This window comes from Geospiza fortis, unplaced genomic scaffold (genome assembly GCF_000277835.1).
Source record: "Geospiza fortis unplaced genomic scaffold, GeoFor_1.0 scaffold54, whole genome shotgun sequence".
Classification (NCBI taxonomy): Eukaryota; Metazoa; Chordata; class Aves; order Passeriformes; family Thraupidae; genus Geospiza; species Geospiza fortis.
Genome location: NW_005054301.1, coordinates 9,459,767 through 9,474,976, shown reverse-complemented (window position 1 = coordinate 9,474,976; position 15,210 = coordinate 9,459,767). Strand labels below are relative to the sequence as shown.

The 15,210-nt window shown below is 34.6% G+C and overlaps 1 protein-coding gene across 2 annotated transcripts in view; it reads left to right on the top strand.

Moving 5' to 3' along the window:
- Nucleotides 1–15,210, top strand: part of AKAP6 (A-kinase anchoring protein 6) — a 258,488-nt gene that overhangs the window by 203,371 nt on the left and 39,907 nt on the right. For both annotated transcript variants that reach the window (XM_031064172.1, XM_031064168.1), the window contains exons 10-11: nucleotides 7,405–7,551; nucleotides 10,988–11,212. In XM_031064172.1, the coding sequence (XP_030920032.1) occupies nucleotides 7,405–7,551; nucleotides 10,988–11,212 (372 nt within the window). The remainder of the gene's footprint in view (nucleotides 1–7,404; nucleotides 7,552–10,987; nucleotides 11,213–15,210) is intronic.

Here is a 15,210-nt window from a genome sequence, read left to right as displayed (position 1 = left end):
GAGTTTATTCTCTGAATTGCAATATCCTGAAGAGTGATTTCCATATGGAAAATTCCCTTGCTCAGGCGAGTTGTAAAATAGAAATGGCGTTGTATAGTATGTGCCACTCACAGATCCCCAGAAACTGAAAGCACTGCAGATCCTCTTTAATAACAAACTATAGCTCCTTGTCTAGTATCTCTAATCATATTGTTAATGCCTATTTGCACAGAAGAGCCTAACACTATAAAGGCTGATAAATACTCAAAAATTGTCATCCATACTGTGAACCTGTTAGTTATCCAGGAGAGCTGTTAGTAGTTCACAGGAATAAACTTCTGTCATGCTTGGGATTACTCAGATGAGTAAATGTTCATCGGTGTCAAGAAATGACGTTGTGCTTCAGCAGCAATCCTTAGGGGACTTAGGAAATCTTAAGTGGGTGTATGTGTGTGTATATATATAATTAGCTTCACAACTATCTGCAGGGCTTTCACCACCTACGTTCATGCACAGACAGACCCACACACTCCCCATGTATATGTCGCTGCATAAAAATTATTTGAAATGTATAATGCAGTTTGCAGGTTAAAATAGAATTTCTAAAATTCTTAACTGTAGACTGCTATCTGTTTTTTAGCATTTTGTGAAACTAATGGTGCAACACCATTTCCTGTTTAATTGATGAAGTTAAAATGCCTGGCTGCTAATGAGTGTATTAGCAAACAATATACCCTTAACAAGCTTAAGCAGCTCAGGATTTTAAAAAGCAGCTTACTGTCCTCCTCATTTTTATAAGACAAAATGTACTGCCTTCCACAAATTGCTTGATCGACTGATGAAGTACTATAATTATAGTTGTATTGCAGTTTTGACAAAGCCACAATAACAGATTGTAGTTTAGTCCCCACTCTAGGCACACAACTCTTTGCATTACAAAACCCAGTTTTACTGGTCTAATTCTTTGAGAGAACAAAAGGCACCTGGAGATGTTAACTATATACTAAAAGAAAACTTGGAATCTGGGAAATAATAATATTGAAGCATGACTTTTCTTCTCGCAGTTAGTTCATTGGGAATGGTATCTAATGAAGACTTGTCTAAAGGCTTGCTTGTTTGGAACTAATTAAAGGCAGATATCCTAAATAGAAAAAGGATCATGGGAATTACATTAGGTGTCTGGAGACTTGTTATTCTTTTGGTACTCTGAGTAGATTGTGGAAGTTGTTAGGGATTCAAGAAATAAGGCAAGCTAATAAAAAGTTCTATTTTTCTGGTTATTGGCCAACTATTGTATTTTTGTTTGCAATAAGATTTGTGCCAACAGGCTAGGGGCTTGAATAAAACATTTAAACATTTGTGCATTAACACATTATGGTGAAAAGAGAGTCTTGTGCTTTCACTTGGTGCATTTCAGCCTTCAATTAATGTGAAAGCACTACAATGCCTATGCAACTTCTCTTGCCTAGTGGTGCACCATTTATCATTGCAGTTTTACATTGACCTTGACACCCACTTCATTAGAATAAAGATTGTCTACCATTTAGGTTACATTGTTCCTCTGCACAGAGACCCCATGCAAATTTCTGTTCAGATAGAAGAGCTGTGAGCCTGTCAGAGGTCATCTGCATTAAATGATTGCAGCTATTTTCCAACTGCTTCTTTTCATTCTACTCAATTCAGGCTAGGAGGATCAATCAAGCCCTCTGCCTGAAACAGTGGGACTGCTGGGAATATAACTGTTTTTGGTAGTAGTGGATATGCCCTAAACAGTATTAAATATTTAATATAAATTCATTAAAGGGCACACAAAGTCTTCAAAAAGATATTACATATATAGTAAAATTTAAAGTGTTGGGATCACTTTTCTTAAAAAAAAGGCAGAACAATGAATGCCAACTGCATAATTTTTTAATGTAGGCAAAATTCAGTTCATGAAGTTGCTTAATATTTCTTTCAATATGTTTATTTCTCAAGCTGCCACAGAAGGAAATGCATAGCAGACGTGTAATCTGCATTTGTTAGTTCCTGAAACATAAAAACCTCAGGTGTCTGTAGGGGTTTAACATGAAAGTGCTAAGATTTGTTTTGTCTTATAGGCGTGCACCCATATGCACATGCACTCTCACACAAATACATATTGTGCTGTTGTGCTTATTTGTAGGGGAAAAAGGCAAATGGAAATAACTTAGCACTCTCCTTCTTGAGTTTTCCGAGTGATATAATTGGAATTAAATTATTAATGGGAGATACTTAAAAAAGATTGTTTTATGATCTTCTATTACAGAATTTGCAATTCATTTTAATATTTGTAGTTTGATTTATATCAAAGATAATGCAATCTATGTCCAATTAACAATACATAGCCAATGTAATATGATTTCCAGATCATGCAAATGGAATAAACTAGAAGAGGAAAAACTGATTCTTAACCTCAGATGTAATTTGCTCTGTGAGTTCTGGCAATTTTAAATGACATTGCACTTTTTAATTTTTCCAAAGGCTCAGCAGCAAATTTATCCCAATCAAGAAAGCCTATTATTAATTTACAAGGACAATTGTAGGAGTCTTTATAATTTCTCTGTGCAATTATTTGCCATAAATTGCTAGTGCAGAAATACATGAAGTTTGAAAGAAACAGAAACTGCTTTTCATCTAGACAGATCACACTGCCCAGATCTTGAATGTTGTCCAGAGGTTCTAGTGCTATTGACAACATAAGAAATATAACTAAGCTTCTGGACAGTGTCTAAAATGTTTCGCACTGACAGTACCAAAAAGGTAGAAGCATTACGAGCTATTGTGAAGCGTAGGCTGGCCTCGAGCAGATTCCTTCACTTTGCTTGTATACAGCTGAGCTTTGGACCCTGGACTTTAGAATAAAAAGACTCTTTGTTCACCACTGAATGGCATTAGGCATGGGCTTCCTAAGGGGCCACCATGAAGCCTAGCATGAAGAGTGCAAACATTATCCAGAAAGCAAAGTGAGAATGTGTGTGAAGAGATGATGGACAAATATTGCTATGTATGCATATATATATATATGTGTGTGTGTGTATGTGTGTGTGTGTGTGTGTGTGTGTGTGTGTGTATGTGTGTCTATATATATGTATATATTTATGTTATGTATTTGGTGAATTTGCTTGCAAAATATTATTTACTCAATTTTTTCATGCAGTATATTTTGCAAATGTGAGCCACTGCTGACTGTGCATGCACATGCAGACACCAAGGGTGTATGTCTGTATTTATTGGTGTCTGCCACAGTCAAAATGCCCCAAAAGGCAAATCTTTAAAATGTAGAATTTCAATGCAGGTAAAACTAAGGTTGCGGGTCACTCAGCTGTGGTCTCAGTTGTATATCCTACAGTGTCATGTGACTGAAGATACTTTGTTAGCATGTGAATGATGGAATGCAGAACATCTACACATAGCACACCCTTATTTCAGTAATGGAGAAAGTTCATTGGCTTAATTCTTCTGTGCTTCGTAGCCATAGCTCCACTGTGTGTTCAGTATGTCTGGTCTCTTTTCACTATAACCAACAGAAGCACCATACAAAAGTCTTACAATGGATGTCTTAATCTCTCTGTGTGCTTTTAGAGCATTATTTTGAATTCCATCATGCAGGCTTTTTTTTTTTCTTTTCTCTTCTGAAGTTTTATTACAACAACAGAATTCCCAGGGAGCTTTAGGGGCAAGGTTCGCATAATATTGCCCTAAAGTTTTGCTCAAGGGGTGGAATCTGCTGATCTCCTGATCATCTTTTTGTGGTGTTTCTCTTTCTGAAAGATGCAGTGCGCAGTCTTACAGAGTTGTTAACTGTGTACAGATTTTTTTATTGTTTACAAGACAGTGCACATCTACGAACCTTTCATGATGATTTCTTTCTCTGACCTCTCAGTGACTAGGCATCTTGTTCCTTAACACCGAGGGAGGCTGAAAAATGCTTGAGTTGCTCAATGTGTGCCTTCTATACCAGTTTCAAAATGGCTTATTCTTCTGGTTTCCATGGTGACAATTAACACTGTTACAAGGCATTGTTCCAGTCTCCATTTGGACAGAATTTTCGGGTGTGATTTTTCACACAAAAAATGTTTTATATAATTTTTTTAAGAAAATAAAAAAAGAAAAAAAGACACAGTTTAGCATAAAGTGTTGAAAAATGCATCTCAATCAGCCTGCCTTTATTTCTTAGAATGTTTTTATCAGGAGAAATAAGGTTTTAACTTGCTTTGTTTTGGAATTCAACTTCTTTTGGTTTAAATATTTTTGCCAAACTTCTTCATGGATAAATGGTACTGCATTTATTTTAGCTCCTTTTTTTGTGCTTCGAGAAGTATTGATCGTATTTAGAGAGAAGGAATAAAAGGCCAAATTCTTTAACTTACATAACAATGTTTTGGATTTATTTAGAGTGTCCTTGGGCACACAAAACCAAGCACACCAAGCATGCAGCTAATCATGCTGTAAATATTTTGCAGTTTTTACAGTATTTTTTGATCGGGTTTTTTTTCCCAGTTTATATGACAGGTGTTTTGGGAAATTAAATATTACCCATTTATTTATTATTGTAGTTGTTGCAAGAAAACTGTGACTTTAACTTGCTTAATCTCATTTTTGACTATTAAACAGTAATCTATATCATAACATCCACAGACTGTCACAATAGAGCAGTCTTTGCTCACTTAAAGCTGAGGAAAGAATGAATCTGAAGATTAAATTATCTTCTCACCACAGGATTAAGTAGTCCTACCAGACTAGGTTGTGCAGCAGTGATAGAGCTGGTAGCTAATTTTTCCATGCAACTGCTCAGAGTGTAGGTGTTTAATGGATTAAAAAAATAGCATTAGCAAGAGCATCTCATGCTATCAGTTCTCAAACCATACCTCCTTTACATTAAACTCTTCCCTTAACCTAAAATATGCACTGCCTATTAAATATCCAGGAGTGAAACAATACTGACTCTCAGTTATATACCAATACATCTGATAATCAACTGAAATCTCTCATCTTTTACTGTTACTGTATAATGCATTTTCTGTCAATCAGCAATTTTGTCATGCTTGTTTATACAGTAGGTTACACGGTGACAAAGACAGCATGTACATAAAACCTAGCTTATTTAGTTTTTAATGTAATAACCTTTTATAACATCTGTCACAGTGTTTGGATTATGCAGCACTGAATTATTTTATCTAGTCCAAAATTAAATGAAACGTCTTCCGTTTCTAAGTTAACAAGAACATTGTAGTTATGAAACATGCAGTGTGTTTTATTTTGTCATCAGTCCTGCACTGCCCAGGAACATCCCCAGCCCAGGCAGCAGCCTGTGCCAGCCTGGAGCAGGTGATGAGCAGTAACTGGCTGTGCCTGCACCAGTGACACACAGCTAGAGGACTCCCTCAGTCTATTAATTCACTTGACAAAAGAAAGGGAGTTGCGCATACTGGGTTTCAGTGCCTAGCAAATTGGACTCTGGATTCCTTTTGATATTACATGTACTTATGGAAATAATTATGCAAATCCTTTTCGGCTATATCATCTTTAAATAGAAATCAGATTACATAAAGAAGATTGTAATCTCCTCCAGCAGCCATTCTAGCCGAGAAGGCAATAAAACAGGACCAGGAATCATACTTGTTGAACACATCAGTCGAATAAAATGGTGCTGCCTCTTGGGGTCCAGCCCTAGTGCCCAGCCTGGTGTAGGCACTGCCCACAGTTGTACACATCTCAAACCTCAGCCACAGCACAGCGAGTGTCAAAAGGCAAGTTCTTCATAAACAATTCCTTGGGTTTTACCATGCATATTCATGCAATTTTGGATACGCAGACACCTGATCAGTGTTCATTAATAATGAGAAATGGTTTAAATCACCTCATTTAAAACATTTGCTCTATGATCCACAAATGACTAATATTTGCTGAAGTTTACATAATACAAATGATGTGCATGTGTTGTGTAAATGAGAGATTAAAATATGAAACTAACAATATGCAAACATATGCATGGAAATGCTGAGAACCTGTTAGCTGAAACAGTGATTTCACACCTTTATTATTTTCTTTAAGCTGTCTGCAATTGTATTTTTGCTTTGTTTTCCTACAGAGCATACTCTTGGATCTGGCAAACGCACCCATGTTTTAAACATTCCTAATTTTGGTTTAATTTTTATATTTATCCCAGTTATTAACATTTTCAGTATGAGCTGCAATAGCAGTTTTCTTGACTGAATTTGAAGCAAAGAAAGCTTAATGTTTAGGAAACAATTTTCTAATAGCTTTGCATAATTTATGTAAGTCTTGTAAACACCTTTGCAAGTGTATGTACTGAACTCTCTTCTTTCAGTAAAAGGCACATTTTTGGCCATATCAGAAGTTTCATTTCAATGAGTCTTTTAACACTTAATTAGCTTAACTATATGGAGGATATGTATATGTGGATGCCTGTGTGTTAATTTTTTTTTAATTTACTGTACCAACTATGAAAACATAATTAACCACTATAGTAACTATTATACGTAATAGTTAAGTCAGGTTTTCAGGGAATACAATTTTAAGAAAAATATTTATTTTCTAGTTTGTCTATATATTAGACCACATTTTTATAGACAATGTAAATAATATAGACCTAAATATTTAGAAAGTCCTATGAAAGAATTTCTGAAAGAAGCTTCTAGTTTTATACCTGTTATCCCTGTTCTTTTTTTTGTTTGTTTGTTTTTTAACAATAAATAACAGTGCACAAATAGAAGGTATTTTCAACTTGAAGAAACTATTGGACTGTATTAACATTGTGGCTGTTCTAATTTGTGGTCCAGTTCACTGTTCCTGTTGGTTGATGCAATAAAAATCAAGTAACTGCTATTGTGTTTTAGGGGAACTATTTCTAATTGTTTTTCAAATGTCAAACTCTCACATTTTCTGGCCCATGTGTGACACAGAAGCCACAATGGGAGAGAGAATAAATAAACTCTAGAGGAAACATAAGTATGAAATTATTTCGTTGGGGTTTTTAGTTTCGTTTTGGTTTGTTTTCCATGAAGAACCTCAGTGTTACTTGCTGAAGTAGCATGTTTTAAAAATAAGATACCACTAACCTGAATGAGACAAAGGCAGATCAAGCTTCAGATGGGAGAGTGTTAGTGGATATTATTGTACAAGTGAATATTATGAGAGAGTGAATATTACTATGTGTAATCAATTGCTAACCACCTGTATAGATGTGCCACCCAGAATTCTACGTGCTTGGTACCCAAATCTCTTATGATATGTTATGCGAAGGTTGTGTGCTTAAAAAAAATAAAATGAGAAAATGTCAGGTGGAATATAATCATAACTGGGCGCATACAATTAAAGTTTATTTTTTTATGGAAAAAACTCTCTACAGCAGCTAATACTATACATTTCTTTTCATTTTAGAGATACAATGTAGAAATGTCAATCAGGCACCCAAAAAAGATGGAACTGCTTAGTAAGGTTGAAGCTCTGAAGAAAAGTGGTGTTTTACTACCAAATGATCTCCTTGAAAAAGTGGATTCAATTAATGAAAAATGGGAACTGCTTGGGGTATTTGCATTTTTATTACTGTTTGTGGGTTATGTGTACATTTTTGTGTGTTGAAGTACACTGTTTGTCTGATTTCTAATTTGGAGCACAAATATCTCTCTCTTTCAATCCACCATGTATATTTCAAACAAGCTACTCATTCTATTATAAAAACTCCATAGCCTTTTCCTCTTCTGTTGATTTTTTTTATTCCATGCTTGTCTCCTGTCTGACTTTAATAATTTTAGTTCTTTAATACATAAAAAATGTAAGTAAAATATGCCATGTATTATGGGTATGCACCAAGTCAACTATAATGCAGTATATCTGATATACACTGACTGTCATGCTTGAGTGAATGTTAATAGAATTTATTCTGAAGGTACATGTTAGAGACATCTACTGTTTAACTATTTACTATACCTTTAAGATGAAAAGTGGGGTTGTCACTGCATATTTCAGTCGCACTGATGGCTCAAAAACAAATACACAGATTCAGTACAAATCTGCATACCTGAAGCTGAGAATACAGCCAGGATATGTTTCATGCTGCTGTATTCATCTCACTTTTGACAAAAGCCAAAAAAGTTTCATGTAATTCATTTCACGCTATGATGGGCTGGGTCTCAGCCAAAGAGTGAGATACAAGAATCTGGCAAAAAAGCAATATAGGGATTCTGTTACCCAGAGACCAGTGATGGCACTGTGCAGGAGACACTATTGTCCTATTGTTGTAAAACAGCTGAGAGAGGTCAAACTATATATTTTTCCATCCACTCCTCTCCTTAATTGCCTTCACTTCAAATCAAGGGTAAGATAAATTTATAAATTACTTTAAATTATTAATTATAGATGTGTGATATTAGCAATACAGTTACATTGCATAATTTTGCATGCTATTATCCTAGTATAAAAAATATTTCTAATATATTATTAGTTAGATATACATGCAGCCTGCCAACAGCATTTTAAATACTGACTTAAGTCACTTTAGGTGATGTGGTAATGCAATAGCCATTTCAGGGTGGGGCTTTTTTAGTTAAACGGAGTTGCTTCTAATCACTTGATTCTCTAAATGTGCAAATTGTCAGAAAATGTTAAAATTTGCCTTATGAGCAGTGAGCTTATTATTTTTAATTTTAATCTGCAGCATCACCATAAGCATTTTGAACTTGTTTGATTGTTAATAAATTTACTGATTTAGAAAGGACTTAACCCAATCTTTTACATCTGAACACGACAACTTTTTTTTTAAATAATTTCAGATGTAAGCCTTACATTTATGAATTTCAGTGTATTTAATCAGCTTAATTCAGTGACACTGATTAAAGCTGGTAGGATATCAAACTATGAAATAAGATCATAATTCTTAAAATCTAGGAAAACTGTCTTAAAAAATTTTGAAGCCCTTTTCTTCTCAGTATGTTAAAATCAAAATATACCTCCATATTAAGTTTTGCGATTAATTTCAGCACTTACAGAAAAATAAAATATAACTATTACAGTGTTTCTGCTGAATGCAGTTTCATGAATAATAAGCAGAGTTTGATAGAGTTTTGTTTAATTTAATAAAAACCTCTGCAGAAACTAACAGCACTAGACATACTGTTTTAATTGGCATGATTACATTTTAATTGGCATGAAAAAAATTAAAGACAAGGATTTTAACTTCTAACAATGGCAAAATAGAGGGATATGGTTTTTAATATTACTTTCATCTAAGGTGAACACTGTGGAATGGAAATACATTAGAATGAAATGTCAGTGGTGCGTACAGTTTAATCTGTGAAATTTTGTCCCCTGTGCTGAATATTACTCTGTCTCAATTGCATATTAAACAACCCTATCAAGGCAGGCATTGGCATCTGCTGTGCTGACACAAATTGTGAATTAAATGAAATTGATGTCCTCTGTCGTATATTTATGAAGACGGACCATTCTCTGAAGTATTCTGTTTATGAAGAATTTATGATTGCAAACTGTTCCAGAACAAAAAAGTGGCAATAAATTCTTTTTTGTGACCCTACCCTCCAAGGGCATTGATTTCACCTCCTGCTGCTACTTTTGTTGCAGCATAAAAACAATAGCTAGTGCTGGATTCCACTGAGGGTCTTCAAATTATCAATATTTGCACCATGAAAATAGAAGGGTGTTGCCAAGAAAGCATGTTTTCAGTTATGATCTCCTAAAGACGTGATTTACAGAATGCCGCATAGCAGATTAATATCTGTTGCTCTAATTTTATTTGTGTTTTAAAGCATATTTTTGGAAGCTAATTTCATTGTTATAAATTATATTCCAGTAACTTTTATTGCATGCACTTCCAACAGACAGACATACTGGGTCACCTAAAACTGTATCTTCATGTTACAACAATTAACCACCACTAATTATCAGTTTAAAAGGTTATTGGATGTGAGTGTCAGTGTATATTCAATATTCTACAATCAGTAACACAGATCTAGTGCTTATAATAAGTGTCAGCCTGACAGCCTCTTATAGGTCAGATAAAATACTGCTTGGCATAGGAGAAGCAGGCAACAGCAAATCTCTCTTCTGATGTTAAAGGATTGCCTTTCAAAATACTGAAAAGGAAGATAACTTTCTATCCCTGGCCTCTTCAGAATATTCATTAAGCACCCAGCGTCCACTATCAAAATGTTATTCAGTGATTCTGTTATTAGAAGTATTACTTTGAGAAGCTGGAGTAAATTAGTTTCATTAGCAATACCAGACAAACATTTTGTCTGGTCCATTATCTCAAAGTGGATTCTTAACACGGAGAACTGAAATTTGAATTTGGTTGCCTAAAAAATTGGCCTTATGTTCAGGAACAGTGAGGATTTTTGGTGTCTGAATGAGTTCAACCACTTAAAACAAACCAGCTTTTGTGACCTAACTGTTCCTCTATACAGCCTCAGGGCTACATGAATGAAAATTATAACCTAACTGTTCAGACCTCAAAAAATATCTCAGTGTTTCTCCAAAAATTTTAACACTACCTTGGATAGGAGTCTGGTGAGCTCAGTGATTTTCATATTTTCTGTTGCTGTCTAGAAACCAGTAACTCTTATACTGGTTATATACTGGTATATACAGGTCTTATACTCTTAACCATAAGTGTCTAAAGTCACTGACAAATTCTGCAGACTAACTAGTTTACAGAGTTATGAAGAATTTTGCTTCCTCTGTCCTTAATTACTCTTAGTAAACACTAATTTATAATCCTTCTAGCAAAGTGAGTGACCCAGAGAGAACAGCATAAGTGAGAAACAAGGGTAGGAAAATTGAAATGTATTGAAACAAGGAAACAAAGAATGAAATTGATTGATATTAGTCATAATTATCAAAAAACCACATCTCTAGTTATTTAACAGATTCTTATTGTTGCGCATTAACCTGTATATGTTTTGGTACATAAAACTAATCTATGTTTTTTTTTTATCTGATGCATTAGAAAACACTAGGAGAGAAGATCCAAGACACAATGGTAGGGCACAGTGGGTTAGGTCCACGTGACCTGCTCTCGCCTGAAAGCGGCAGCCTGGTAAGGCAGCTGGAGGTCAGGATCAAAGAGCTGAAAGGGTGGCTGAGAGATACAGAGCTTTTCATCTTCAATTCCTGTCTGAGACAAGAAAATGAAGGAACAATGAATGCTGAGAAACAACTGCAATATTTTAAGGTAATAAAAAAACTATCATAGCTTTCGTAGAGAAACTCTTCTTTATGGTGGGATAAAATATTTATCTTTTACATAACATAATGAAATGCATGTATATATTTAATTATATATTTTTATTTATGTGTTCCCTCATGTTTATTTTATTGAATCCTTACAATAATATTTATAATATTTTTTGCAAAAGAGGTCTTTAGAGGGCTAATTGCACCACGATTGTAAAAGCAATAATATTCTTTCCTTCTACCTCAGTATAAAACGTAGAATCATAGAATGGCTTGGGTTGGAGGAGACCCTAAAGATGATCTATTTCCAACCCCCAACCCCCCTGAAATGGGGAGGGGCAAAAAAAAAAAGCAGCTGGATTTTGTCTCAGAAAGCTTCACTCTAAATTTCACTCTCAGCATAAGGTAATTAAGGTCTTGTGTGATCATCAGTTTAATAACCTATATCTCTGCACATATGAGTCAAGAACAGCCTATCTGAGGTAACAATTACAGTGAGCTAAATTTGGCGTACATGAGAAAACATTCAAGGTTGTGGTGACTAGATATGTGGAAAAGACATATACACTATGAGATTTGCATGAATCTAGGCCACATCCTAAGCCTAAGCCTGAAGATTTATAAAAAGGAGGGAAAAGATTGTAGTCACAATGCTTTATTCAGATGATAAGCTCTTTCAGCCGAAGGCCAGTGTTCAGCTTTGCAACTGACTTAGTGGAGGTTGCATGTTTTGTTCCATTCCCTGTAAGTAGTGGTAACATTCAGGAAAGAGGGCTAATTTAGCAAACACACCTGGTAGAACTGTGCAATTTTCTTCTGTTCATAGTTTCTAAATAAACCCTCACCCAAGTCATCATTACAGGTCACTTTACTCTGCAAGTGATCTCTGACCAAAGAATAAGAAAGGAATCACAAGTCATTGTTAAGCTTTAGAGGTAGAGAGGTTTTTTCTCTTCCACTAGCGCACCAGGGTGTCTAGGGCAACAGCAGTCTCAAGGGGATGGACAATTTCTTAAATATGCACCTCAAAGAGTATGTTGCCAACATGTCTAAATGTACTTTGTTTTGTACAAGCATTCAAGAAAACAACAGCAGAAATATTATTTTCTTCCCATTTAGTCATTCCTTAACTCTTCATTTTTCAATAATGATGAGTAGTGAGAAGGGTGTGCCAATGTAGATAAAGTCAGTGGTTTTCAGGTTCTTGAATTTGTCCATTTGAAAGCAATTTTGAGTTTTCTTATGACATCAATACTATTTTTTAATGATTTGGAGTCTTCTGCTAATGGGAGAAAAAAGTCATGGTGATTCTGTTTGATCTATCAGCTAGCTTCAAAGCAAGCTATTAGGAAGGACTGTCGATAGTCCTGCACAACTTCACAGCAATAGATGCATATTTTCCATAGGATATGCTGGACATTTTTATTCCTGTAGAAAATTATGGCATTTATTTAAGTGCAGAACTATGAATTTAAAAATCTAATTTCAGGAAAGCTTTATTTAAATCTATTTTTTTTTATATTCATACACACACACACGCGCACACACACGCACACACACAGAGTAGTACCATACCAATCTTACATGTTTTGTGCATAAATCTCTCAAATTAAATCTTTTTATACATGTATGATATGATATGATATCATGCCAAAAGTTCCAGAGATGTTAAACAGCATAGTGTTATCCACCATGATGTAGCCAGAGTATTTCCTTACTTGGTTGATTATCTATTAATTACAAAATAATACATTAATTATTTTCAAAATGGTAGCCATTAGAGTATAAAAAATAATTACTTATCAAATATGGTGAGAGCACATCATTTTGTCATATATATTGAACCATCTTTGTCTCATTAAATCTGAAATTCACTATAAGTAAGTTTTCCATTCTTCACTGATCTCCTGGGGAAGTGTATAAAAGAGAAAATGGATATAATTAACAATACTGCAATGTATAATACATATATTTGAGAGAGAACATTTAGAACATTTTCAAAAACATTAGCTATGCCACTAGTAGAAAACCTGCTGGGGTTTAGTTTGACTTACTTTCCACTTAAGAGTTTAACCTTATTACTGCTTTCACTGTGGTAAGTGAATCATTGTTTCTTAATGGAAATTTACTGTGATGCACCATCCCAATACACACAGCCACTGTACACAGGGAAACATTTTTAATAAAATAAACTCAACACTGCCATTGATTTTCATTCCATAATGTTATGCTTTAAATTACAGTTATGCCTTAGGAAAAACCGTTATTCCATTTTTGAGGTGTTTTCCTTCTATTTTGCAATCGGAGGGTGAATCGAATGTGTAGCTCACATGCAGTTGGGACCCAAGATGAGAGTGATGTGGTGGGAAGACTAGCTGTTAAATTCGCTAGTAGGAATCTATTTTGACTTCTTTTTCTTTTTTATAGAAAATCATGCCATATAAATTTGAGTGTTCTTTTTATTAAAGAATTCACTACTGCATTATTTTCTTTTGGAATACTCCTGTGTAATAATACCTAGAATTTCTATAGAACTGTCCAGTCAAGGAGCTCCACATGCTGCACAGACATTACTGAACTAAGGCCCACTAAACATTTAAGGTAGATATTATTATCATCACCTTTTTAGAAATGAAGGAAATAAAATACATGGAGATTAAATTGCTTTTCAAGGTTTTCACAGAAAGTCAAGTGTAGCCTAACTACAGCCCCGTTCAAGAAGTGAGAAATAATGAACACAAGTTGCTGAGCTGTAAAGGGAGAAGCCAGGGTGTCTGACTGCAGTTATTTCTTCTGTTGCAGCACAAAATGTAGACTAAGAAAATAAAAAAATTTGAAAAAATTACTTCAAATTCTTGAGCTCATCACAGCTACAAATATATGTTTATTTTATTTATTCGTGCTTTTTATTCCTCTTTAAGTCCTTTAAGTCCATGTTTTCTAGCTTTCCACCGAAAACGATGTGGGCAAGAACCAGAATCTTACTTTTTAAATGAAATCCAAAATTCTCAGATAAACACATAGTTCTAGCCCCTGAAATACCACAATAATAATTGGCACAAATGATTTTCTAAAATAACAATATACAGCTATTTTGTGGGTCAGGAGAGATTTGGAGCTGTAAAGAATGAGAAGCAATAATAAAAAGCGTTTGCATTCTTTCATGAAAGTTTTTACCAAGTTTCATTTGAGTAAGGTCTAGCCAGAAATTTATGTGCCTGTTAGCTTGTCAGTAGAAGTGGTCTGCCACATTTCTTTTATGTGTCTGGGACTTCAAAAAGCATGCTTTTTTTCTCTGCAAAATTCCCTCAAAAAGCAGCAAGAGACCCTAAATAATTGGTCATATATTTTTGTCACTTGCAATAAAACTTAAGACATTAAGTGTTTTGTACAGAGAATGATCAGCTTTCAAAAGTTGTTTTGGGTTTGGCTCACAGGTTAGCTATTTGAGAACAAGCTTAGATTGGGAGTACTGTCTGTCTCAGAATCCCTTCTCAATCATGTACAACTGGGAAAGCCTCTAGCGTTTCCAGTAGCAAGATTTATAAAGGATCTTGATCTCTTTCTCCTCCAAACTGGGATGGGGAACAAGATTTTCCTCTTCAGAAAAGGATTCTAGGAGACATTTTCTGCTAAATTGTGTTTGGAGAAAAATAATGTTGCATTTCATGTCATTTCCTGATAGGGTTTTATTTGAAGCAATAAGCAACATGCTATATAGAGTCATACCTATCTCTTAAATCTTTATTTGTATCTCTAACAAAAATAGTCTTGGTTTTCAGTAGTACTGAAAACTTGTGGTTTTCATTCACTTTAGTCGATATATCCATTAAAGAAATCAGACTACTTAATCATACAAAACATGTGAAAATTTTTTCTCATTTGAAATTTCTAAAAGTCAACGGTTTATTGAATTCCACAGCTAGCATTATTTGTTGCCATTTCTGCTTACCTTGTAAACAGTGTAAATTATGTGCTGGTTGTAACTATTTCTAA